Source organism: Falco peregrinus, chromosome 3, assembly GCF_023634155.1.
Source record: "Falco peregrinus isolate bFalPer1 chromosome 3, bFalPer1.pri, whole genome shotgun sequence".
Taxonomy (NCBI): Eukaryota; Metazoa; Chordata; class Aves; order Falconiformes; family Falconidae; genus Falco; species Falco peregrinus.
The window spans coordinates 106,547,441-106,573,668 of NC_073723.1; the positions used below are offsets into that span (position 1 = coordinate 106,547,441).

The window sequence follows — 26,228 nt, forward strand, 5'->3', positions numbered from 1 at the left end:
GTCTTACTGCCGCCGCCGCGCTCCGCGCCGCTCCGGGAACGCCCCGCTGCCGCCCCTTCCTTGCCATCCGCCGGCGGGAGGGAGCGCGGAAGCGCGGGCGGCGGGGCGGTGAGCGGTGGCGGCGCGGCCGTGTATCCCCCCCGGGCTGGCGCGAGGGTGGTCGCGCCCGGGAAGATTGCGCCGGGGCGCGATGGGTGCGCGGGAGGGGTCCGGCGCCGTGGGTGCTGCGGGGCGCGCGTAGCTGGGGCGGGCTGGGGGCGCGGGTGGGCGCAGCGTAAGGTCCCCCGCGGCCTTGGCCACCCACACGTGTATACATCCCCGGGTGGGTATAGGGGCGAGCAGGCCTGCCGAGGGCAACGGGCCCGACCCGGCCTGCCGTGGGCAACGGGTTTGCTGAGGGCAGCGGGCCTGACCCGGCCTATTGAGGGCAGTGGGCCTGCTGAGGGCAACGGGCCTGACCCGGCCTGCCGAGGGTAGTGGGCCTGCCGAGGTCAGCGGGCCTGACCCGGCCTCTTGAGGGCAGCGGGCCTGACTCGAGGTCAACAGGCCTGACCTGGCCTGCCGAGGGCAGGGGGCCTGCCGGGGGCAATGGGCCTGACCCAGCCTGCCATGGGCAATGGCCCAACCCCACCTGCTGTGTGCCCACACCTGCAGGGAGGCACGGGTGGGTGCCAAGGTGCGCTGACCCGGTGCTCCACAGCACCTGTGGTACATATGTAAATACCTGCATGTGCACATGTAGGTGTGTGGGCCTTAGCGGAGGCATGCATGTATGTATTTGGGTGTCAGTTTGCCTACCCATGTGTATGCAGGTCTGTGTATACATGCACCTACATATGTGGCAATCTATATGTGTGCGTCTGTGGATCTCTGTGCACGCGCACACTTCTATATGCATGGGCAGCTGTATGCACCTGTGTATGTCTTATGGTATGGGAGAAGTGGGACTGGTCCCCGCGGGTGACCCAGCTGTGCCCTGGGACTTGGTGAGACACCCAGTTGAGCTGCTCACTCCTATGGGTGCTGCGGGGCCCAGGAGCCATCCCAGACGTGTCCCGCTCAGTGTGCCATCCCGCTGTGTGCCTTTCCTGCTGTTTTCCAGCCCAGCGCTCGCCCTAGCCAACGCCGGGAGGGAGAGGTGACCTTTGGGGGAACAGGATGAGCGAGTGGGAGCGGGTGTTTCTGCAGGATGTCATTGTTCTTCCCCACTCCCAGCGGAGACAGGCTCGCCCACAACGCTCCACGGCTTTCCAGTGTGTCCTGAAGCACCTAGAAGGGCCTGTCTTCACCCAGGTAGGGGGGACTTGGCTCTGCAGTGGGGAGGCCAGCAGTATCTTCTTGCCAAACCCTTTCCATGGTGCTGCTGGGACTTGCTTTGTCTGTGGGCCAGAGCTCACAGCAGTGGAGGCTTTCAAAGCACGGTTCCTTGTTTTGGGGGATCAAACTGTAACTCCCAGAAGCATGAATTGGAACCGTGTCTCAGTCCCATGTGTTTTTACCTGCAAATCTGAGTTAGTGTTTAATTCTTAATATAATTTTTGTTCATTATAAATTTGAGTAAGCATTTTTAATCTACATTCTGTAGGTAGCGCTTTACTACTACTATGGTAGTAACTTCAGAAGTCTGCCACCCCTTTGTGATATGCTTCACATTCAGTTCTTCCGCTTTCGCTTGGCTCATTCAAGCTCTGGCTTTCAGACAGGCTCTCCAGCAATGCACGAAGCTGTCTGGGGCTGCCTGCCTGACTCGGGCATCCATCAGGAAACGGGAATTATTTGTCCTCTTTTACTGAAGTGTGTGTTCTGCAGCTTTGAGGGTGCTGAGCTGGCATGTCCCTGAGTGGGTGTGAATGCCTGTGTCTCCTGTCCTGTTTTGCCTTGCAGGGAGCTGAGTACCAGCTGCGTCTCTCCCTTTTTGATACCACCTACCACCACTTCTTCGGGAGGACATGGAGGAGCAGCTGGCGAGCTGCCCGCACTGCCCCGCCGCGCTCAGCCAGGGTGGCTTTTAATGAGGTAGGGTGCTGGAGGGCTGTGGGTAGGCCAGGGAGTTGCTGTGCCAACTGGGTCTGGGAAAACGCGACAGCCCCCTGGGAAGGGGTGGCGAGAAGCAGAATGGGGGGCAGTGATCCCACAGGGAGGCCCCTGGAGTTGCAGGAGCCAAGTCTAGAGAGGGAGTTTTTTAATGCACAAAGGGAAAAGCTGTCTTTGTTAGAGTTCAGCCCGAAGCTGCTCTCCTTTGGTGCTGGTTTACTCTGTTAGTCTGGTGGAAGCATAGCTCAGATCGCTTTGGGAGCCTACGATCCGCACACTTAGCTGTGAGCCTTTTAAAGCAGCGAGTCCTAAGTGTGCACGGGCTCTGGCCCGTGGTCGGTCTGCCTGCTGCCGTGCCTTGTCTGCGGAGGTTTATTCTCCTGCATGCAGGCAGACAGGAGCAGCAAACCCTTTTCTCTCCTGGTGCTTCCCGCACCCCAGAAACCAGCCAATTATTAAGCTTTTACAGACGATTTATTGGAATGGTGAAGTTGGCGTCTTGGATTATCTCCAGGGCTGGGCGACGGCGTGGGAGCCGCGGTGTGCTGCCTGCCGTGTTCAGAGCTGGCGGCAGAGAGCAGTGTTCCTTCACGAGTGGGAAGGAAGGGAAGGCGCAGCCCGCCTGCCCTCTGCCTTCCCTCTGGCACAGCACTTTTCTCTCCTTACCTGGGAACTAAACTTGCCCAAAGCCATGCTTCCATCCGCTGCTGATACCAGCCAGCTGGGTTGCGCCCTTACTGGGAAGATCCCACTGCCCCGTAGTGTGGATGACAGCTGAGATGTCACGTTTTCTAATTCATAACTCTTGTTTCCACCTCTTCCAGTGCTGCGGATGAAGTTAGCACAGATCTGCACTGTGCTCCTTCGTTTATTTAGATCAGTAGTGGTATCTGAGGGGCATTGATGTGTGCATTTCTTCCCCAAGTGTTTTAATTTCCAGCTTATCCCTGCTTTTTGGAAGAGGGATGAGAGAAAAACAAGGGCAGAGTGCTGTGGAGGGAGCAACATGGTGCTGCTCCCTGCCTTTTGGAAGAGGGATGAGAGAAAAACAAGGGCAGAGTGCTGTGGAGAGAGCAACATGGTGCTGCTCCCTGCTTTTTGGAAGAGGGATGAGAAAAAAACAAGGGCAGAGTGCTGTGGAGAGAGCAACATGGTGCTGCTCCCCACTTTGCCAGATGCTGGGTAGAGCTGCCTTTCCGAGCAGTATCCCTATGTCTGCAGGCTTCCTGGGTGTTTGGCATGTGGCCAGGAGCAGCTGGCAGGAGCTTTGGGGTGTTAGGGGACTACATTTCTCAATGCCTCTGCAGTCGCTGAATTGCATTGCCCATCCCCTGCAGCCTGCCCTGCATGCTTACGGTGCATCTGCAGCACTCAGGGTCTTGCAAAGGCGCTGGGGCAGAGAAGAGGTGAATGACTGCTGCTGCAGCTGAGCACTGGGATCTTTTAGCTCTGCAATGTTCAGCAGTTTAGTGTTGCAAAGAGGTCAGGTGCAGATGCAGTCGATTTGTGAAGGGTGAGGGAAGGTCTAAAGGCACTGCTCCTTGTGCAGGAGAAGCTGCTGGCTGCTCAGGAGCGTGGAGCATTGCATCCTCTACTGGTGCAGGCCATGTGCTGCCTGCATGCTCACCAGCCTCACTGGAGGAGGAAAGTGCGTGGGCAGGGGACTGGATCTGCATGTGTGCTGGGTCAAGGTGACCCCTGTGCTGCATCGTCCTCATAGGGTTGAGGGGAGAAGAACACTGTTGCAAACAGCTGTTAGCATTCATGGAGGGAGCGGTGAGCTTGGTTTTACAAGAGATCCGCTTTAAGGGCTCTCTCTGTCTTTGCAAGGCGAGGCATCAGTCTGCAGCCAGCGGTCATTATTTCAACATTTTGCAATAAAAGATAATAGAATAACGATTTATTTCCCTGGGCTGATGTGGTAATGTCTCTCTCTGTTATCCCTTCCTGACAGCCTGTGATTACAGTAAACGTTTTCCCTGGGACACCGTGGTAATGAGTTTTTAATAGAAAGATTAACCTAGCCTTAAATCCTGTCCTAGGGAGGTGACCTGTATCCTGTCTGCTCCTGCCTTCAGGTCCAGGCCAGCCCCATCTCCCCTGGCTATGGCAGGTGGGCTTCTGCAGCCTGTGAGTGACTCTGGAAACAGGTGTTAGCAACAGAAGAAAAGGAAAAAAAAAACCCCACCCCCAAAAACATTAATGTGGTTTGAGATTTAAGGAGGCTGAGATTTCTGAGCAGTGCTGGGCTGGAGGTCATTTGCTGTGAGCCGCTGTCTGGAAGTTTTAATGGATGTTCTGGTTGCGCTGCTGGCTGTCCAAATGCAACAGGTATTGCTCTACCTGCAGCTGCTGCTACCAGCTCTGAAATACCCTTCCTCTCTCCTTTCCTGTCCCAGGATGTTTACTTCCACACCTCCTTGAACCACCATGGCATCACCATCGTCATGGAAGTGGTGGTGACAGCCAGGAAAGGGGATGGGGACTCTCAGCATCTCTCCTGTGGCTTTGGAGTGATCCCCCTCTTCAGCAGCGGGTCAGAGGCGACAGACCTGACTGCTGAGGACAGAGTGTAGGTCTCCCCTGCCACCGTGTGCTGGGGCGTGCTGGGAACTGGGGTGGCAACATGCATAGCTGCTCTGGGGGGAAAAAGGGTGGTCCTGGGGCTGCAGAAACAAAGCCAGTGTTTAGAAACCTGCAGTTCTTCACTGCTGAAGAAGCAGTGATGGGTTTGTAAGTGATGTCTGTCCTTTCCCTAAAGGATAGATAGGTTTTTTTACTGCAGGTGCAGAGTAGGAAGGTGTTTCTGTACTGTTAGCATTGTGGAAGATGAAGATGAGCTTCCAGGTGGATTTACTGACTGCTGCATGTGTGCTCTTTGTTTTCAGACTGAAGCTGTACCATGGGACGCCACGTGCCCTGCTGCACCCACACTTCCAGGACCCTGTGGAAAGTAAGCAGCAGCAAGACGTTGCGTCTTGCTCCTTTCTTGGTGGCCTCTCTTATCCCAATGAGTACTCTGTGTGTCCAGTTGATGTGCTATGTGGTCCATGTCCTGGTAGGGCTAAGCGGCTGTGCCTTACTGACAATCAGGAGCAGCCTGGCTGGGAAAACACAGGATTTTTTTCCTTTGCTTCCAACACGTGCATTTGTGTATAATGATTTCTTCAACAGTGGCACTGCAAAGCTGTCTTCCTGTTTTTGGTCATGTCAGGATGTTATGTTTTCTTCAGAGAACAAATACCTGACGGTGATGGAGAAAAGCCACCTGCAGTACACCCTGAGGCCCCACCATCCCCTGGAGATGATATTCCACCTCCTGCCTGAAAACCTGATATCTGGACTGCAGACTGTTCCCGGCTTGATGCCGGCGTGCGGAGACACAAGTAAGGGCTCCTTCCTTTTCCCTGCTGCCTGTGCTGCTCCTGTTGAAGGCAGCAGGTCCCTGGGGAGGCTGTGGGCAGGGTGCTGACATGGGGTTCCTGGGAACACTGACAGGTTCTCTGCAGTGCTGCCTCTTGGCATGAGCATCTCCTCTGTGTGGACTGGCAGGGCTGCAGCCCTTGCATTCATAGCTCAGCCTGAAGGATGTCAAAATGGCTTCAGTCTGTTCCCCGTTCGTTAATTGCCTTGCTCCTGGGAAGCTGCGAGGGATAAGCGATGGTTGGTTTAATTAAAGTCATTCTGCAGAGTCTTAGGAGAAGCCCTTGCAGCTTGTTTAAAGTCATCCTCCTCAGTGGCGGGGCCCAGGATCACTGGGGGTCTGGCAGGTTCAGAGGACGAGCTCTTGCACGTTCAGTCCTCATTAATCTTTCCCCATGGGTAGCAGCCTTGCCGTTCGCACTGCTGCAATTAAAATTATGTGATCTGAAGATTCAGAGGGTAAAAAGTACTCTCAGTTCTGCAGCTGAATTATTCTTCAGCTTGCTGCCTGGAAAACCCTACTGCTAACCATTTTGGGGGTTGTAACTGTTAATGTTAAAGCTGAGCGAGGTGTCCAAAGCAACTGAGTCCCTGGTGCTGGTAAGACCACTGCTCGGAAGCAGAAGAGGGGAGAGCCAGCATCTTGCACTGCAGGGCACCTCAGCACAATGGTGGCGGTAGCTGTAGTAAGTAAACAGATTGCATCCACTGACACCAAAGGCATTGGGTATTTCTGGGTCTCTCCTGGGTGTAAAGACGTGGGTGTGCCAGGGAAGCTGGGTGAAGTGGGAACGTTTCTTTGTGCATCTGCAGAATCCCCATGGCCACATAACAATGGTGGCCCTTTGGCCAGGGGCCTGTGCGTGACCATGGCTCCCTGGCACTGCTTTTGTCTCGGGTTTGGCTGTGGGTGCCACCGTGGTCCTGGCAATGTCCCCCCCAGCTGCAGTGTGACCTGGGGCTACTGCCTTGTCTTTTCAGGTGACTGCTTGCAGAAACCCCAGCCAATGAAGCCAGTCACCTACTATCTGGAGAGGCTGTCTGTCCAGCTGTACCCTTCCTTGGAGGAATTTGAGGAAGAACTGCTGGACTTACTGAATAGTGATCGCTTACTTCAGGTACTGCCAATGCATTTATGGCAGGGGAAAGCGCAGCACACGAGCAGTAATGACAGTGCTTTGTTTATGGGCAGAGTGGAAAAGTTCAGATAAATGGTGTTTGTGTATTCGTCTGACTTGGAGTCTCTGACATAGGTTGTTTTTGGGTTTTTTTTCCCCCTCTGCGCAAGCCTTTTGCTTGCTTTACGGCTGGATTTAGCACACAGGTGCTCTGCATAGGCTTTGTTTTGAATAAGCAGAATTTGGGTCAAAGATCAGGTGCAGTGCATATTTAGGAACAAGCAGTGCTCGGTGTGCGGTAAGGACAGCTGGCCAAGTCCTTCTTTATTGCCAGATTTGCACCAACTCTGTCACAAAGACAAAAGATTTTAATATCCATCAGCTGCGGGGAGGGGTGGCTCCCATTTTTTGAGCTTCTGATGGATTGCTTGAATTGTCCTGACTGTGGGCAGTGCAGGGAGGGATGCTGTGCTGCCTTGCTGCCCAAGGTGGAAAACTTGCCTGTTGCAGGCTAACGCTGCACCAGACGGCAACAGGATGGCAGTTTGGGAGCGACGGCTGCACGTTGGTGTCCACAACGGCCTGCGCTTCGTCCAGGTGCCACATGTGGCTGTGCTGGTGCCAGAGGCAGAGGTGGCAGAGGGCGGCTGCCCAGAGGCACCCAGCTCTGGAGCCAGGTAAGGAGGACACCCTCCACTGCCAGTGCTGCTTCCCTCCTGCCTAAGGTGCTGCCCACAGCTGCTTCTGCATCCTGGTGCAGGGGCGTGGGTCGAGCCCTGGTGCTGAGGAGCTGCATCCACCTGAGCGAAATGGTCCCTCACCCAGCGTTCAAGGTCTGCTTCCAGCTGGAGTACATCTTCTGCAGCTCGGGGAGAGGTGGTGGGAAGGTAGGACTGAGTGTGCGTGCACCTCATCTCTGTCCTTTGTTAAGTGGAGATCTGCTGCTGGGGGAGCGAGCCCTCCGGAGTAACTCCATCCTCTGCTCCTGTTTTGCTGTCCTGCACCCCCCAGGATGTGGTGGCCCCCCCTTCATGCGGCCACGCTGCCTGCCATTTGTGTCCAGGTGCTTTTCACAGCGCTATGCAAAATATCCTGCAAATGGGCTTGTTGAATCATTTTAATTGCGTGTGGTTGTGTTTCTCCACCGAGTATATGTATATGGAGAAACGTAACCTGCAGTGGTCCCGTAGTGTTCTGGCAGACTAATCTGGAAAATTTCAGATGATTTTCAATTTTAAAAAAGGTTTTATTTAGAATATAGTGTTTATGCCAAAAAGAAGTTAGCCCCTCCCACTCTTTTTTTTTTTTTTTTTTTTTTTTTATATTTTCTGAATGCTGAGGGGTTTTTTTTGAGCTTCAGCCTGATGTTTTCCAGACATTAAAGCCTGGAGAAGTCTGTGTATTGATTGCAGAGACCATACTTGCTAATGCCTACTTACTGATCCCGTACATGTATTTCAGTTTAACTTTTCTGCAGGTCCAACTCAGGTTAGGCCACCCCTCAATCGTCTGCTCCAGAGACCCTTGGCTGTTGGAGCCATTAGCTTGTAGCGTGGCTGAATCAGTCAGTGGCTGTGGGTTTGTTAGGAGGCTCTAATCATCCCACTAAGATGCTCATTGAAAATGCAGCAAGTGTCCTCTTGTCCAGAGCAAAACTGGGAGGAAAATGGGTATTTATAGAGTGGGACATGTGTGCCAGGCCAGAGGGATTTGCATTATGGGGGTAGGAGAAGCTGAGCCTTGCTGTTGGAAATCATGTGTTGGGTTCAAGTCCTTGAAAAAGCTAAAACCCAAGGACTCGCAGGGATTTGGGGCTCCAGATACAGATCTGTCTGGCTGTGCTGGGTGCTCGGAGCACTGGCTGGGGTGGTGGTGGAGCCGGTTTTTGTGGTGCAGCCCTTAGGCGGAGTGGTTAATCCCAAAGCGGCTTGCGGAGCCGATTGCCTTGTCTTCCGTGCCATAATTAGCAGGCTGTGAGGGTGATTGCAGGTACTGGTAGAGACCTTGGTTTGCTTCTGTGCCTCTCCTTTGGTTTTGGGGGTGGCTGTGGATGTGCCTGGGTAAGTGGAAGACTTTATGCTGCCTTTCCCATCTGCCAGGGATGGGGGGGGGTCAAACTTATATCTCTTAACGGAGCTGCTCGAGGGAGCGGGTTACAGCCCTTTGGCTGGGTGCTGGTCTTTGTCCCAGCCTATGTGTGCTAAATACCTACAAGGGCTGAAAACCCTGTTATTTTTGAAAAGCGTTATGCTGCCGTTTTATATTGTGTCAGCATTATATTACACTGATCCATAAGCTAGAGGTGTTAATTCCTTGTGTAGCTTGGTGAAAGGATGAGGTACGATTACCTGGTGTGTGGGTGTCTGTTGTCCCGCAGCTGTAGCCTGCAGGAAATGGAATAATGTTGGTGACGGGCTGGGTAAACGGGGTAAGTGCAAGAAAAAAACAAAGAGCACCCGTGTGGGAAGTGCGGTACGGGGTTTACAGGGAGAACATGGTATTTGTACCTGTGTGCAGCTGAGTTTGCTGTCAGCCTTGAAGAGGTGAAATCAGGTAGGAAGGCACCGGTTCTGCCTGCGGTGCTGCTGGCAGAGGGAAGAGAAGCAAACCTAGAAACCTTGCAGGCCACCTTGGTCCTCTTCCATTGAGAAGTCTCACGATCCTGGTTCCCCTCCTTGGGACGAATGTCTCTCTCTCCATCAGGGCAGCAGTTCTGGTGCTCCTCAGAGCCTGCAAAGTGATGGGAGCAGAAAGGTGTGGTTGGTGGGGGAGAAAACAGGTACAAAAAGAGAAATAAGGTGCTGAAAAGTGGTGTGTCTCCAAAATGGGTTGAAGGGGAGCGGTTTCTGTGATGCTGGAGCTGGGCATGGCAAGGCATGGTGGTAGATAAGAGCCTGTGTTTCTCTGGTGGTACCTGCTCCCTCATCCCAGTGACGAGGCAAGGGTGCCTGGTGCTCACTGCGCTCCCCTTGCTCCCATCCAGGCCCTGCCCAGCAGCGCCTGTGGTGAGGTGACCGACCTACGCTGGGTGTGCTGGGCCACCTGGAGCCCCGTCCCGGGTGCTGGTGAGACGGAGGTGGTCCTGCCCCTGTGTGGGTGCCACCGCAGCCACTGCCAAACCTTGGTCTGCCGGACCCCACCGAGCAGCAGGAGCTCCAACAAGGTAAGGGCTTGCTTCTGCATGGCAAGTACACGGGGATGTTGCTGGTGCTTGGGCAGGCTTGCCATGAGGGAGGCTCTTTGCCAAAACCTTTGTAAGTGCCCAGGCAATGGAGAAGTTCTCTGCAAACCCGTGAGTGAATGCAGAGGCATGGGGAGAGGAGGGGACAGCCTCCCTGCCACTGCTAGCGAGCATCCATGCAGCCAGACAGTGTGCTCAGTGCCGAACGCTGCTTGACTTTAGTTACTGCAAACGTGCAGACTGAGCTGTCATGTAGCTGGTCGACACAATTATTTACTGTGATACTTCTTGGAGGCCACCGTGAGCTGAGCTGGCTTATTCTGAGTGATTGCATGCAAAAGATAAAGACCTTGCTCTAAAATATTTATCAGCAAAAGGAGGTTAGGGCTGGGGCAAGGAGTCATGGGGGGGCAGGTGTGTGGCCAAAATACGGCTGTGGTGCTAAGCTGCACAGGTTGCTCTCTGCCGTGGGGAGGAACAGAGGGCTGGATGAGCGTCTGCAGAACTTGCTCAGTAAAATCTTATACTGGGTGGCAGTGGGTGGAGTTGGCAGGTGTGTGTCTCCTCAAGGACAGAGGTATTTGATCAGCTTATTAAAGTACAACCCCTTGCTAGCTCTGCCTCTGGCTTGTGCCACCATTTCTGTGACTGCAGGACAAGGGAGTCATCTGTCAGAGGTACAAGGGAGGCTACGTGTAGCATGCTGTCTAAAAGTATTTTATTTCCAATTTCTAGGGGAAGGACGTGGAGTCTGGGACTATCCAGTTCCATTTTTCCACTGATTCAGAAGAACATCTTGTAACTACTGCGGAGATCCGATGTAAAGACAGGGACGAGTCGGAGAAGCCTCCTACGCCATCGCTGAGTGAGTGTTTTCCAGATCGCTGACATTTAAAATATAGTGTGGCACTGGTGTCTGCTCAGGAGAAAAAACACGACTTCAATGGCTTTCAGTGAGCTAGTTTATGAATTACAAGAATGAACTGAGTTTCCATCAAGTTGAATTCAGCTCACGCTTTTTAACTTGCATAATTCCCCTGTGATAGTAGTGCTGAGCCATGTGCAAAATCCCCAGAGATTTCTGGTGCGCCACCAGCCCGCTCCTGTTTTGGGTTGCTCTGATGGCACTGGGGCTCCCATGCTCAACACCCCAAACTGCTGGACAGGCACAGCGGCTGCACCAGCAGCCCCTTGCTCTCTGCCAGTGCCGCTGCTCGTCTCTCTGGACTGAATCCCTCTGGACATGAGAGAGATCAATTACAGGCTGAGGAAAAACCAGTTAATCTCATCGCACTGCCACTTGGGGAGCATGACAGCAGCAGGCATTCGAGCAGCGTGCATGGGCTGTGCCAGTGCCTAGCTGGGGAAAACTGGGCTGCGAATGCATGCATCCATCTATTCATCTGTAGTGCAGGGGTGCCAGGTGGTCGGGGTTTCAGTGGCTGTCTGCTGTGTGTGTTGGGTGAGGAAAGAAAACTGCTGTTGGCTTGGGTTTGGGCACGGAGTTGAGTCCGTGCCCTGAGCTGCTGGAGCTCCTGCCTGGCTTGTTTCTGTCTAATCCCCCCTTTTGTGATCGGTAGGAAACAAACTTCCCTTTCCTCTGCAGCGTCGGTCCTGCTCCAGTTCCCATGCAGGTCTCAGCGCTGTGATCCAGGTTCCTGACAACGTTTAAATACAAGTCACGAGCTTACCCGGCTCCTCTGGTGAGCTGGTAGGTGCCAGCCCGTGGGTCAGGGTGATGGCCGCTGCAGGGGATGCACCTTCCAGGCCAGCTCTGGTGCTGCTGTGCCTTCCACGAGATGGCAGTGGCATCACAGCTTTGCCACAGCGAGTTCTGGCTTTCCGCCGGCGAGGAGCCAGGTTTGCTGGTGGAAGGGGCTTTAGAGCAGAAAGCTTCAGGGGTGAAGTGAAGGCGTCTGGTGAGGCTGGGAACGCGCTGGGGTTAGGCTCCCTTTGGCATGGCCGTGTTGCTGTGGGTACCTTCCTGGTACTGCTTGAAAGGTTTTCCTGGCAGCATTTCAGCTGGCAGCGGCCAGGACGCTGAGGGAGTTGCAATGTGGTGAAGGGAGAAGCAGCCAACAGCGAACTTCCAGCCCGGCACGAGACTGGCATGCTCTGGCTTGAGGGGAGTGTGGTGGAGTGGGGATAGGGTGCCCGGCATGGGGACATGCCCCAGCAGGGTGATTTTAGGGGGTGAGCTGCATGGTGTTCCCCTGGTGCTGGGGTCTGGCGGCACTGGGGAGAGCTTGGGAAATGCAGCGGTGGTCCCAGGGCAGTGCTGTGAGGTGAGTGGCTACACGGCAAGAGCCAGCCTGCACCCCGAGCTGCTGAAAAGAGTGTTTGGTGAACTGTTTGTAGAGCTCCGTTGGAAAACTTGCCACCGTCTGGCCCTTCTGGCTGGGGGAGGTGGAGTGCATCATTGGTCAGCTCAGCTGTCGGTGGTGCTGGTGGATCTGTCCATCATCTCCTTAACGCTGGCTGAAGCCATCCTAACTGAAAGAAAACAGTGTTTTAGCCACAAGGGAGGGGGTGGTTTCCTTTGCATAGCGGTCAGCATGAAAAAGCTGGCACATACATGGTGGCGCAAGCAAAACAAGGTCTCAGCATCACGTGGCTGCAGAGACAGAACATCTGTGCCCCTGCTCTGCTCTGAAGGACCCGCAGCTCAGCGGCACAGTGAGCTCAGCTGTGCTGCCACGCAAGCCAAGCAGCCAACTATAAATATGATAAAGCTCATACCGTTTTGGGGCATGAATGCAAGAACAGATGAAGGGAGTGACCAGAAATAACGGAGGAACAACAGAAACCTTAAGTATCCTAAAACTTTCACGTCTCATTAAACATCCCACTTAGGCAGCGCCGTGTGGCCGTAGGGAATGGCGGCACTGTCTGGGGATGGAGGAGCTGCCTTTTGCGGCAGTTAGCCTAATTCCCGGCAAAATAATGGATAGGTTTGGAGATGTGCTATGTTATCCCCCCAAGGCAGCAGTCTTATTGGAAAAATAAGTCAAATAAGTGGTTGAGCGATGGTAAGCTACATTGCTGAGCTGGTTTTGCTCCCAACATTTAAAAGGGCTGGTGGGAGATTGGAGGGAACTTGGTGGTGGTGGTGGGGCCTGGGGGTGATGGCTCTGCTAGAGCATCTCACCTGTCCCTCTGTGCAGGTGTGCCGGCCCCACAACGAATGGCAACCTCCCCACGGGGACCAGGGGTAAGTGTCCTGCGTGCCAGTGGACGCGGTTGGTGGGCAGTGGCGTTTGTGGGGGCTAGCCCATGTGCTGAGGATGTGCTCTTGGTCACGTCCTTTGCTGGTTTTCTTGGCTGCTGCAGCCAAGAGTGTCCTGCTCAAATCCACCTCCTCTGGGGCAGCAAAATGGATCCTGCCTGTAACAGGCTGGGCAAGATTCCCTGGGCTCTTTTCGCACCCCAGATGTATTTGCAAGGGCAGTTCTGGTTTTTGACAGCCCAGATTTGCTGGGTACTGTTGTCCCCAGTACATACTGACAGTGACGCATGATTTCTTCATGTAGAGATACCGGGATTTAAAGCTATGAATACCAAGATCCCTCTTTATACTTTTTTATATCTTGATGCAGGGATCAATGCACACAAATATTTTTGATGAAATGAAATGCTTCATAAGACTGCATTAAGTGGTTTGATCTTTCTGCTGCATATTCTCATCCCTCCTTGCCAGGGAATGGTAGCAGGGATGTGAACCCTCGAGCAGCTGAGCTGTGCCGCTTCTCGGCAGAGCGGTGGTGCCAGAGCATGAGGTGGCTGAGCTGCTTTAGCAAGGAGGGCTGCTGGCCCACCTCGCCGCAGGGGTTTCTGCAGGGTGGGCTGCTGCGGGGGGCTGCTCCTCTGACCCGGCCCCGGCGTGGGGTTGCGAGTGCTCACACTCGCCGCTCTCTCGCAAGCTGTCAGTGTCCCAGCTGTCGGCCCCACCGCGGGGCAGGGTCCAGCCCCCGGCACTGCCGCTCAGCCCTGGCTTTTGGCATGAGGCGGGGATCGTTCACCTGGAGGCTGACCTCAGCTCGCCGGACCCAGAGCCTGGTGCCAGCGACCAGCTGCGGGCATTGCCCTTCACCCCGCTGCAGGTGCCCATCACTGCTGTGGGGCTGCAGGCAAGCAGGTGATGCTCGGCTGCCCTTCCCCAGGCTCCCGCCTCCCTCGCCCGGCCTGCCGGGGTCACCTGTGGCCATGCACCTCACCCCCATTTCTCCATCAGTTCCTGCACGCCCCTCTCCCGTGCCTTCCTGGCGTGCCTGCATGCTGCCGGCTTCCCGGAGATCCTGGACTGCAACCAGGAGCCAGTGGAAATCTCAGAGCCGGTAGACCTGGCGGGTTTCAGCCCGCAGTTGGAGGAAGCTGACCCTCTGCAAGGCAATGAAATAATTCTACAGTTCTTGGCTTTTGGCAGGTGGGTTGGCAGCTCTTCATGGTACCTTTGGTGGACAGACCCTAGGGGCCTCCTCCTTTCCCAAAATCTCTCGAAGCTGCTTCTCTGCTTGAGTGGGATAAGTCCTTAGTCCTTACAAAGGTGCTGCTTCCTCCATCACCTGCCATACAGGCAAAACCCTGGAGGGTTTTATGATGATGCTCTTGTCCTTTCCGGGCACTCTTAAATCATGTTCCATTTTTTTTGCTTGTATCCATTAGCCACAATGTGATGTAAAAAACGGTTAATGCAGGGTTTCTCCATAAATGCATATGGAGTTGCGAAAGTTGGCACCCGTGGGGGTGGCTTTGGCTAGATGAGGCCCCGCTTGTGTTTTTTCCGTGGATGGTAGCGTGCTGTGTGAAGGTAAAATGCTGCCTTTGCTGGGCTTCTCCATCACAGCATATGGCAGGAGACAGCTGGAATTATGAAGCTTTTTGGAAAGCCAAGGCAAACCGTATGCCTGCTGTCTTCAGAGAAGTCTAAATACTTGTGATGCTGCTGATCTTCTCCTGTTCTTCTGCCTCTTGGTGTGTGCCAAACACATGAGGAGTTCGTGATGGGGAGGCAGCACTGTGCCACAAGCTAACCCAAACCCTTCTCCCTCAAGGGATGCCCGGGATGGCATGGAGGGGACGTGGCCGAGGACCATCTTCCTCACCTTCCAGTTCTACCGCTTCCCACCGGTCACCACTCCTCGGCTGCAGCTGGTCAGCATGGACGGGGGGTTGGCGACCAGGCTGGCTGTGCCAGTGCAGCTTCTTGTCCAGGTGAACAAGGATGGGGCCCACAGCAGCGGTAAGCTCTGGTTTTAGCATCCTCTTCCATAGGTCAGATTTGGGTTTTCCTCTGCGATGAGGAACAGGCTGGTGTCTGCTTTAATAGTAAACCTCGACTAGTTTGTGTGGCACATCATGAAAAGCATTGAAAATGTCCAGCGTTTGAAGTAAAACACTAAGTGTTGGTGCTATTTGCATGTCGAGGCTGCTGGCTCCCGTTGCAGCTAAGTGCCTTTGAAAAGAAAGGCAGCACGTGAGAGCAGAGCGCCCGGTGTGAGCAGCTCTGATCCTCCTCGCTGAATGCTTTTCTTTGTCTTTCTGTGGCTTATTAAATTCTGGTCCCAAGGGTCACCAAACACTTGTGAGTGATGAAGCTCCTTCTCTGTGTGGAGCTGTTAATGACAATGAGAGGGGGGTCTGTACAGACCGAGCGTTTCTGTGGGATGTGCCAATCCTGGGGGAATTTAGACCCTGCTAATTGACTGACAGGTTTGTCAGGTGAAAGAGGGTGGGTGTGTGAGCAGGCAGCCTTCTCTGAACCAGAAGAGTGTCCCTGTCCTGGCTGATGTGCTGGTGCTGGCAGCAGCTCCATTTCCATGCTGATGTCGCAATGTCGCGTGTCTCACAGGACTGCCAGGCTTGCAGCTGAAGTACATGGTGGATCCCATGTTCCTGCGACCTGGGGAGCAGCGCTGGTTTGTGCGGTACCTGGCCGAGCACAGCCTCCAGATTGACGTCTGGGATGGAGACTCCCTGCTCCTTGTTGGGTCTGCTGCTGTCAGACTGCAGGTATTGGTTAACTTGAAGGTGTTTCCTCTTAAGCCTTCAGGACTGCTAATGGTGTAGGAGACCTCTGTTTAGTGTGCAGGAGTGTTTAGGAAGAGCCTGACTTTTCCTTTGGTCCCTTGTTGAGATGCTGTTGCCTTACCCTTGTGTCGTTAGTAATCGAGTTGCTGTCAGCCCCTCTGTGTAACTGAGACCAATGTCAGCCTGACAAGCCCCTAATCGTGGGATTTTTCATCTCTTCCTCCAAAGCAATGGCAAACCATTAACTTTCTTCTATGTCCCTGGAGCTCCTGCAGTATTTAGGGCTAAAGGCCCCTGACCTTGGCCATCCAGAAGCATCCTTACCCAGACCTTGTTACCCCCCAGAGCAGACTCCTCAGTAACTTGTTACCCCTTACCTGCCCTTGCCTTGTCCCCAGTCCCTGCTGCGCCAGGGCCGGGCAGCCATCAGGACCCACCATGAGCTGGAGGTGGCCATGACCGAGTATGAGCCAGATGGGACAGTGATGGGCTGGGAAGCACTGCGGCATGGTGCCCTGCGACCCCTCGGCATCCGCGTGGCCGTGAGGGGCCACCTCCACCTCTTCCTGGCCAATGTTGGTAAGAGCCCAGCACTCACGCGGCCATAAGTCTTGGGTGCCAGCACCAGCACCGCATGGCACACGCCCCTTGCCAAGTACCTCCAGTGCCAGTTGGAGCCCCCATCCTGGCACCAGCTGCTCGGCTCCAGGCGCATGGCTCCTGGCTGTGCTTGCGGTCCCTGCTTGGCTGCAAATGTCAGTGCGTGGTGGCAGAGAAGCTGGCGGTGTGGGGACAGCACCATGCAGTTAAGTGCTAGCAAACAGCACGGGGCTGCAGGAGAAGTGCATGACATGCACAGGGCTGTACCTGAACGCAAACCATGCTTGTAAGAATGTTATTCTTCCCAGAACCTGCTGGCTGCTCTTATTTTATATATTTAATTCCCCATCCTGTAAATGTGCAGTGACTCCAGGTTTCAAAATCTTATCTTCAGAAGAAAGATTAACTCCATTATAAGATATCTTAAATCGTCATTTCCATGCTCTGCCTGCAAAGGGATGATAAGCTCTTGGGAAGGAGAGTCTGAGATCCACAACCCAGGGAGAGGTTTAACTCACACCCTGCAAAAGGAGAGAGAGGAAGCAGAGATACTGCACCAGGATAGCAGCCACCCTTTGATTTCTTTTTTTCCCTGTCCTCTTTTTCTAAATTCCAAAATACTGTTGTTAAAAACACTATTGAAAAGCTCGGTGCCCCTGCCCTAAGTATGGGGATGGGATTTGGACACTGAGTAAATACCCAGAGGGTTTAGAGCCTCGTCCAGCTCTGCTTGGTATGACCTGCATGGGAGTGTGGATGGTGGCAGGAGCGGAGAGATGCGGTGGCACGTGCCTGGCCTGGTGGCAGCGCTGCTGGCAGTGCTGCAGCCTGGGGATGGAGAGCACAGAAGTGAAAACCAGAGCTGGTGAGGGGCTCAGGGGTGACTCGCTTGGGATGGTGCCATGCTTTTGATGCTTCTCCCTATCTGTGTGGATGGATGTATGGTGGTAACAGTGACAGGCTTTGGACGGAGCGCCGTAGGGCTCACAGAGCATCGTTAGCAATCGGGTATTTACTTGTGCTATTTAAAATTGTCTGTAAAGACCTGCAATGAGGATAAAAATTTGCAGTAGACTTTATAACAATGAAAAATGGATGATTTCTGCTCACCCCTGTCTCCTCTCATGGCAGGCCACCCGTGCGAGGAGACCCCAGGGCAGCCGCTGTCCCTGCTGCCATCCTGCTCCCACACTGTGCCCACACCGGACAGTGCTGGCAGCATCCCAGCCAGCAGCTTTTTCTCTCTGAACGCCGCTGGTGGTGAGTCCTGCTGGGCTGGGACTCAGCCTGTCCCCCCACGTGGATTCGGTTTGACAGGGTCTCTGCCAGTTCTGCTGCTGCAGTGCTGGCGCTTTGCCCCCAGCCGTGGGTTGACTGCCCCATCTGGTTGCTCCCTTTCCCAGCCCCACAACATTGTGGGGGGCTCTTGGGGCTGCACTAACTGGGGGTCCTTCATGAGTGCCACGGTGCTCTTTCCCTGCAGGCAGGCGGGTGTCGCGGGCACGGAGGCTGGTGGAGGTGGACAGCGAACTGGCAGCTGCGCTGCATAGCCACCAGACAGAGGGGAGGCTGACCCCCCCGGATGCCCCTGGTGAGGCTGAGGCTGCCAACTGGTGCAAGCTGCGGCGCATGGCACTAGTGCGGCAGCAGGAGGAAGCCAGTGGTGGGAGGATGCCCCAGCTGTCGGTGAGGAGAGGGGTGCCAGGGGCCAGGGGCCTGCTGTGGTGGTTCTGGGCTTATGGTCCTCTCCCTCCTGGCAGGGCTGGCAGGAGCGGTGTGCCAGGCACGCACGGGACCTGCAGATCACCAACACCTACCGGGAGCACATCAAGGGCGAGAACATCTGCCAGATGCTCAGCCAGGCCATCACCTCCACCCACACTGTGCATGCTGTGCTGGGGATGGCTGAGTTCTTCGAGTTCACTCTGAAGAACCCCTACAGCATCCAGCAGACTGTGACCATTGAAGTGGACCACTCTGAGCTCAGGTGGGGGCCAAGGTGGGGTCTCTCCCACGTGTGTGGGCTGATGCGTGGGCAGCACCAGCTCCCAACCAGTCCTTACCAGCATCTCTGCCGCTTGCTCCCCAGTGTCATACTGGACCCGAGGGAGTGGCGCCACTTCAAGGAGCTGACCAAGAGCGTGACACCGGTGGAAGAGGCGATGTTCCACCTCCGTGACAACCTCAGGCCTCAGGTCTACCTGCGCCCCAACGAGACTGTCCGCATCCCCTTCAAATACCAGACCTTCTCTGCGGACCCTGCTGTTGTCGCAGTGCAGGTAGGTGCAAGCCCCTGTTTTGAGCTGTTCCCAGCGGAAAGCATTTCCCTCAGCTGTGTTTGCCTCGGCAGGGTGTGGCGGTACTGCCACGGGCAGCACTGTGCAGCCATAGCAGTGCTGCATCCCAAGGCAACCCACCCTTGCACCCTGCAGGGGCCGGCAGGGCTTGGCACCGGTGCAGACGTGACCGCCTGCTCCCTGGGGATGAGCAGGGCCGGGCGGACGAAGTACATCCAGGTGAGGGAGGCAGACACAACGCCACTCGAGGGGCTGCGTGGGAGGAGAAGCATCCCTCCTGGCAAAACTCCATTCCTCTCCTGCTGCCCTCCGGGACAGGTCTCCTTCCAGGTGAGCGAGGGGAAGCCCATCGCACTGCTGCGGGTGAAGGTGGAGCCGCAGCCCCATGTGGTGGACCAGACCTTTCGCTTCTACCACCCGGAGCTCACTTTCCTGAAGAAGACCATTCGGCTGCCCCCCTGGCACACCCTCCCTGGTAAGCCTGCGGTGTGCCCGGTGGGGGCTTGGGCTCTTCCTCTTTAGTTGGCACCCATGGTTCATAGGGGCCTTCCTGGAGGTGTGGCAGCACCCAGCGAGCGTTTCGCTGCTTCCAAGGCTCCAAAAGGGTGAGGGCTCCTCGCTTGCTCTTCATCTGCCTGCCTGCATTGATTTGATACTTAATTCCCTGCACCATTATGGCTGTGGAGTTTGCTGGTAGCCCAGCATAAGGGATTCTGGTCTGTGGCTGCGTGGGGTAGCAAACAGACAAAATGCTGAATATAGTTTAATCTCTGTCTCTCTCCTCTGCAGGCGCGCCGGTGGGCATGCTGGGGGGGCAGCCTGAGATGTTTGTTCGCTGCAGCGACCCTGACATCATTTGCGAAACCAAAAATATGGTACTGGTTACACTTCAGCTTTGCTCTATCCTTTGTGCCCTTGTAGTGTGGGTTGTTGGCAGAGAACTGCCTCGCACCCACAAAGCATCCCCGTTTGTCAGCCCATAGTAGTGAAACACTGACGGTGATGAAGCCAGAATTGCCTTTTATTCCCAATTAAAAGGAGCCGCATTGTTTTTGCGGTTGAAGTGGAATGTTGCGCCTTATCGCATTGTGCAGCAACCTGTACTTGCTTGTTCTTTTGAGCAAATACCAGATGATTAAGATGCTGGAGAAAAGCAGCCTTTTTGTCAGGCGTGGGACAGACCTTCCCTGCTGCTTAGGGTGGCCACAGCTGCTGGTGACAGGAGGCAGGAGCACGGCGCGTCCCCTGGATGCGTGGCAGAGCATCTCCCTGCGGGGTGGTGCTGGGGCGGTGGGGAGGGCAGTGCCAGGCTGAGCGGCTCTTTGGGCCAAGCCTAGCTGTCGCTCTGCCTCCCTCCCCAAGCATGGATATGCCCAGTGCAAGTTTCCAGGGCTGGCTTTGTGGCTGGGGGAGGTGGAAAGGAAAACTAAATTTGGGCACATACATGCAGATGGTGATGAAGGGTAGTTGCTAATTGCTGTTGCAGAAATGCGTTAGCGTGGTAATTGGATTATAGCTTGTTAGAGAACTTGGGGAAAGTTTGCCAAAATTTGATTACAGATGCAGACCTGGAATGCGATAGTCGTTTGTATCCTCTTTTGTAATTAAAAATACTGGAAGAGCTCAGCCAAGCTGTATAATAACTTAATAACACAGTTTAACTAGATGCTGAAAGCATCTGCTTTCATAAGTGGGTTGGTGGTGGGTTTTTCTGTTAATGGGAAGGAAACCCTGGAGTCCTCGTTAGCTGGTTTGATCTTGAGGTTAACTGTTGGAATGATGCTCTGATTTCTGCACACAGGGGCCTGGGGAGCCGCAGGACATGTTCCTAAAAGTAGCTGGAGGACCAAGCCCGCAGATTAAGAAGTTCTTTGTTGCTATTTACATGTAAGTAGCAGGACCCCCAAAAAGCATGAAAAGCTGGCCCCGAGCGCCTGGCAGGGCAGGAGGGGAGCTCGCGCCGCCCTTTCCTTGCTTGTGGCTTCCCGAGCCCAGCCAGCTTTGCTGAGCAGCACAAGGCTGGGCAGGAGGCTTCCCAAAATGCTTACAGCTTAGGGTTTTACATCATTCTCTTTCCCTCTGAATAATCCCTGGCAAGAGCATCCCTGGAGTGCTGGCTAAAGCCTTCTGAGCCAGCCGGGCTATCTCTGCATCAGATAATGCTTTAGGAATGGGTGGGATTGAAATGGGTTCCTTGGGAGATGCTCACCTGGAGTTCAGGCTCCCGCTTTGGGCTCACCCCTTGGTATTTGGCTGCTTGCTCTGAGCCTGCGGTGCCATCGGCAAGCCCTGTCCGTCTGTCTGTCCTGCAGGGACACGTGGCTGGCAGCGCCCATCCAGATCTGGCAGTTCTACCTGCACTCACTGCAGCGCCTGGACGTCAGCTGCACCGTCGGGCAGCTCACCCGCCTCTCCCTGCTGCTGCGGGGCACCCTGGCCACGCGGAGGGTGCAGGCCTTCACCTCCCACCCCCAGGAGCTGGAGGTACCCCCCGTAGGTGGGCTCAGGGCCTCTGAGGTCCTTGGTGGCGGTGGGGAGCAGGGGGCGGGCCTGGACCGGCCTGGTGAAATCCCTCACAGAAAGGGAAAGGCAGCCCGCTTGGAATTATGAACGACTTATTGCCGTAAAGTGTTTGTGATAATTATCTTTTGATTAGAGCTGTCATGTGTAGGATCGTTGGCACAAAACCCCAGAGGGCAAATTATCTGCGTTAATGAGACCGTCTGAAGACTAACAATTTCTTTAGAATTTGTTCGGCCGTAATTGCAAATGTGAATAATAAAAGGCACAAAAACTCCATCGCTGTCACGTAAACAAAAGCGAAAGTCTCCCCGAATGAAGCCTGCAAGGGGAGGGGAGGGCTGGGGAGTAGCTGGCTCTCCCTGAGCAAGAGGCTGTTACCCTTCCTGATAGGAAGCCAATCCCGGTGTATTCGTGTAGGTGAGATTCAGCAGCGGTGGCATAGGTGCACGGGTTTTTAAGAGCAGCTGGGTATAGTTTATGCTCCAAGCTGGACATCGCAGGGGTGGCTGCAGCTCCTGGTGTTGGTTTTTGCAGCTGGATCCAGATGGTGCCTTCGCTCTCCTTGCCAACGGCATCCAGGACCTGTACATCGGCGTGAGGCCTCGGCGGGCTGGCAACAGGTTCATCTACCTCAATCTGGTGGATGTGGAGTCCCACCAGCTGCTGTCATCCTGGCTGCTCTGCCTGTCCTGCAGGCAGCCCCTCATCTCCAAGGTACGGTGGCTGTCGTGCGGGGAATAGGCCGTGATGGTGCTGGACCAGTGGTCACGGTCCAGCCAGTTACCCAGGGCTGTACCCTGCTGCTGCTTCTTTTTCCATCCATGGGTTTTTTGGTCTTTGCTGCCCTGAGCACACACTTAGCCCTCGGGTGCTTGAATAGTCTTGCAGAAGACCGTGGTAAAACACCTTTTGCTCTTTTGAAGGCAGTCCCATGCTGAGAAGGGCCACTCCAAAGTATCCCTTGTTGTGAAATTAAAGCTACAGCATGCTGCTTTCTGGTAGCACTGTGCTGGCAGAGGACTTGCCTCCAAGATGGAAAATTACATTTCCCAGCTGATGCATTCCTTTTAAAAACATTTTCCTGAAACCCTCGGTACAGGGGGAAGTTTGGATTGGCATTTAAACTGATGCCTTAGTGTTCTGCCAAGTGCCAGCCTGCCCCGGTGCTGCAGGGTGTTACCTGAGCAAGTGCCATGGCTCTCCCTGTGGATGTCCATTAATTAGCTGGAGAATGAGCTGGCCAGTCCCAGCTGCTCCCCTGGCCCTTTGTTGCTTGGGCTCGTAATTACTTCTGTGAGCGCACTGGTGCCAGCAGCAGTGTGAGAAGGTGGCTTTTGCTCAAAGGTGCTTTCTTTGTACCTGCTGGCAGAGTTCGAATGTAAGGTGGAGAAAGGGGAGAGGAGGAGACATAAGGCAGTGTGTCCCCAAAACTCCCCTCGCGGTGTGTCGGTGTGAGAGGCAATTCTCCGTAGTTGATGTGGGGAAGCGCCTGTTGTTCCCTCTGTCTGTGCCGCTTCTGCTATGGCTGGTGCTTGACCTGCAGGCGTTCGAGATCTCGCTCCCCGTGGGAGGCGGGAGAGGCTGCAACAAGTGCATCACCTACACCAACCCCTACCCCTCGCCCCGACTCTACTTCTTGTACACCAACAGACCTGACCTCCTGCAGTTCAAGGAGGACTCCTTTGAGGTACGTCCTGCCGCCTCTGCCCCCTTGCCAGACCCCTGCCTTCACGCGGCCGCAACACGCGATGTGTGGCGTGGTGCTCAGTGGATGCCGGGTGTGCTGCCTTGGGAAGCTGGGGAGGGAGGGCAGGCTGAGGGGTCCTTGCTGGTCCCGCTGCCTCTCCTCCCACCTGTTGTCCTGCAGGTTGCCGGCGGGGAGGTGTACACCATTGGCTTGCGCTTCGCCCCTAGCCAGAGCACAGGTGAGGAGGAGATCCTGATTCACATCAATGATCGTGAGGACAAGAATGAGGAGACCTTCTGTGTGAAGGTCCTCTACCGGTGAGGCTACCCGCCTACTGCAGCAAAGCAGCTGGCCTCTGTGCCGGCCACCGCTACGCCCCAGGTAGTGCTGCCTCGGAGATGCCCATGTCTCTCTGACAGGGCATTGTGACCCTGGTCCCCTCGTAGTCACCAAGCCGGGAGGTCTCACTGTCTGCTGGGGTCCTGGGCCATTGCCATGTGCGCGGGCGCTGCCACACGGCTCCATCAGCACAAACTGGGGAGAGCAGACGTATTTGTTACCACACGTTGTGGCTGCAGGTTGTCCTTATTTTTGTTAAGCATTACTGTATTTTAGGCTTGTTGGCATCTTCAAAAGTCTGCAGATCTGATTCTGCAGAATATTGTTGAAGTATTTTATGTTATACATTGAGTTTTGTACACACCGCAGCAGTTTTCTGGTTTTTTTGATACTTTTTGCTCATCCTTATAAAGTTAAACTTGCTGCGCAGAACTGGCAGAGTGAGGCAGCGGTTTTGTCTGTGGGAGGTGGAAACACTCTGCGTCCCCATCCTGTGCAGACGAGTGCTGGGCTCACCCTTCCCACCGTTGTGCTGCTGTCAGTCCTGTGGTGGGGAGCACTGGGGGTCCCCTGTGTCCTCTCCCAGTTCCATGGAGCATCTGGGTGTCCAGGCAGGGAAGGCGGAGGGGAATGATGGGAAAATAAGGTGCGGGCTGATGCCCCGGGGGGTGAGGGTTGACAGCCCCATCCCCATGTGTTGTGATCTTGCGTGTTGGGTGCTAAAAGGCTCCCCCCATTCCTCACCAGTTCACAGCACATCTATAGCTGTTCGCTCACGCTGTGATGTATTAAGATCACTGTGTGGAGGGGAAAAACCCAGAGAGGTGAGAAAAAAGGGAGCTGAGGCAGGCAAAGGGGGGTGTCAGCCGTGGGGGTGGCTGGGGGATCCCTGCCCCTCGCTGTGCCCCTCTGCTGCTGTGGCTGAGCGGTGAGCAGAGCCCCGGTGGGCAGCCCACTGCTCCCAGGGGACTTGTGCCCCCTCTTTGTGGGTCTGAAGCTGGAGAATTAGTAGCCCCACTGAAGTAGCGTGCCGAGTTCCTCTGCCTCCCAAGGCCTGATTGGAAATGACAGCTAATATTTTAAAAATGATTATGCTGTCTGCAGCACAGAGAGGCCCCTAAGTTGGGTTATTAAAGTAGATTAGCTGAATAATTTTCATTATGTTTTCACACAACGATATTTCTTGAGGCTTATGAATGAGCTGGTGCTGTACCCTCCGCCGCGACAGATGAGACGGCTTGAGTGCCAGGCGTTCACAGCCGCCAGTGAGCGATGTGCCGGCGGGCAGGGAATGCTGTCAGGGGGACTCGAGCTGAGCCGGCAGCTCGGCAGCCACGCTGCCATGAAACGTGACCGGCCGCTGCAGCCCGTGGCTCTTGCTCACCAAAATATGTACGGTGCGGTGGGCAGCAGCCGTGCAGGCAGCGTGCTGCCTGCTCCCCCAAAGCTGTGCCATGGCTTTGACCCAAAATCTGCAGAACTGATGAGACTGTTAAGGAAAGCTGAAAAAGATTTTCTCATTAGGAAACAGAGATGTCTTGTGTCCCGGTGCCTTCGAGAGGGACCCGGACACCTGTGGCTGCTCCTCCTTTGTGGTGCTGCAAGCCCCTGACAGCACTGGTTTAGGAAACGTGTGTGAGAATTTGTCACTTCTGAGTGGTGTAAGGGTATGTGGGAAAAGCTCCCGCAGAGCTGTGATGAAGCGGGTCTGAGCTGTCTGCCGGCCAGCCTAGATAAGTGCTAGTGGCTTTGTTGCAGATGATGGAGGTGTAATGAGGTGGCTGGATTATTTACACAGGCGCCTATATTTAGCTGCAGACTGTAAGTGGAGTGCAAGAAAGCAGGAGCCAGTTGGGGCGAGGCAGCGGCACAGCCTGGGCTTTTCCCTTCTCCCCTGTATGTCCAGGGAGGGAGCGCAGGTGAGAGCCACGCTACCTCCTCCAGCCCGGAATACCTTTCCTACAGCACGGACAGTCCCGTAAATCTTTGTAGGGCATTCATATGCCCTGCTGGTGCCTATTAAATTGTTTTCACTATATTAGCTTTAATTAAACTGTTTCCTTTCTTTGAACGTAAGCAAACCGCAGTGGTTGATCTGAGCAGGTCTGTCGGCACGGCGTGGCGGGGTCTGCAGAGGGGCAGCCCCATGAGCAGGGGGCCTTGGGGGGCAAGACCCTGTCCTGCCAGAGTGCAAAGAGCCTCCGCAGAGGTGTGTGGCATGCAGCGAGCACTGTGTGCGGGGCTGCTTGGCATTGAAGCCACGGCCCTTGGAAATGCTGGAGCTGCTGCTGCTAGAGCATGGTGCAGGCACAGGAGCAGTGCCTGCTGCCTGGCCCTGCCAGGGACAAGAAGCTGGGGCAGAGCCACTTCTTGGGTTCATGCTTGTTAACGAAGTTGTCCCCGTTAATGACACTATGCTCGTAGCATGGTGTGCCTAGCATGCAACTTGTTCTCTTCCCATTTCATTCAGGTCAGGAAGAAAATTCGATTCCGGTAACAATATAATTAATTCACCCTAAAAATCTTGGCTCACATCTCATCACCGAAGCACACAGGGAAGAAAAGACTGGGAAGCGCTTTCTGTGGTTTTGGTAACTCTTGGGAGTGCTCTGCCCTCTCAGAGCAGGCGGGAGTGTTCGGGGACCGGAGCATCGCTGCCTTTGCCTCGCCGATGCTCTCAGGCAGGCAACCCCATGTCTCTTAAATCTGCCTGAGCTCTGGGGCAGCTGGTGAGCACTGGTGCTGGTGGGGCCAGCTGGGTTCCCAAGGCAGCACAGCCCACGGGGGACAGGTCCTGGGAGAGACCTGGTGAGGGGCTGCCTTTCCCTGCTGCCCGCAGCATCGTGACTGCGGTGTTTTCCTGGGGAAAGGAGATCAAACACTTGCGGCTCTTTAATTGATCGAACAGCAGCTCTTTAATGGAATTCGTTTGGCAGGGGTCAGGGGTGGGTTGCTGAATTGGCTGGAGGCGAAGGCAGGATCGCTGCCAGGCGCTTTGA

General features: G+C 54.9%; 1 protein-coding gene across 4 annotated transcripts; it reads left to right on the forward strand.

Moving 5' to 3' along the window:
* The first annotated feature begins 9 nt into the window (after nt 1–9).
* NPHP4 (nephrocystin 4) lies at nt 10–25,282 on the forward strand. 4 transcript variants are annotated; one of them, XM_055798550.1, is made up of 29 exons: nt 10–108; nt 1,103–1,293; nt 1,885–2,016; nt 4,434–4,606; nt 4,923–4,987; nt 5,268–5,420; nt 6,439–6,575; nt 7,086–7,252; nt 7,336–7,462; nt 9,559–9,738; nt 10,492–10,621; nt 12,921–12,967; nt 13,677–13,891; nt 13,988–14,179; nt 14,808–14,995; nt 15,605–15,765; nt 16,182–16,362; nt 17,515–17,643; nt 17,867–18,069; nt 18,144–18,370; nt 18,473–18,662; nt 18,816–18,899; nt 18,999–19,155; nt 19,470–19,555; nt 20,482–20,567; nt 20,993–21,173; nt 21,738–21,917; nt 22,747–22,890; nt 23,071–25,282. In XM_055798550.1, exons 2-29 carry the CDS (start codon nt 1,159–1,161, stop codon nt 23,209–23,211), a joined length of 4,191 nt encoding a protein of 1,396 aa, XP_055654525.1. In that variant the 5' UTR covers nt 10–108; nt 1,103–1,158; the 3' UTR covers nt 23,212–25,282. The 4 variants fall into 4 exon arrangements, with proteins under 4 accessions (XP_055654525.1, XP_055654524.1, XP_055654527.1 ...); XM_055798549.1 differs by having other exon boundaries at nt 49–194; XM_055798552.1 differs by lacking the exon at nt 10–108 and having other exon boundaries at nt 240–1,293; nt 13,761–13,891.
* Nucleotides 25,283–26,228: the final 946 nt, after the last annotated feature.

Excerpts from the sequence above, each read along its gene's own strand:
- NPHP4 (XM_055798550.1), top strand. The coding sequence starts at position 1,159 with ATGAGCGAGTGGGAGCGGGTGTTTCTGCAGGATGTCATTGTTCTTCCC. Across the intron at positions 7,463-9,558 it reads CGGGGAGAGGTGGTGGGAAG|GCCCTGCCCAGCAGCGCCTG; the intron begins GTAGGACTGAGT and ends GCTCCCATCCAG. Across the intron at positions 21,174-21,737 it reads AGGAGCTGGAGGTACCCCCC|CTGGATCCAGATGGTGCCTT; the intron begins GTAGGTGGGCTC and ends TGGTTTTTGCAG.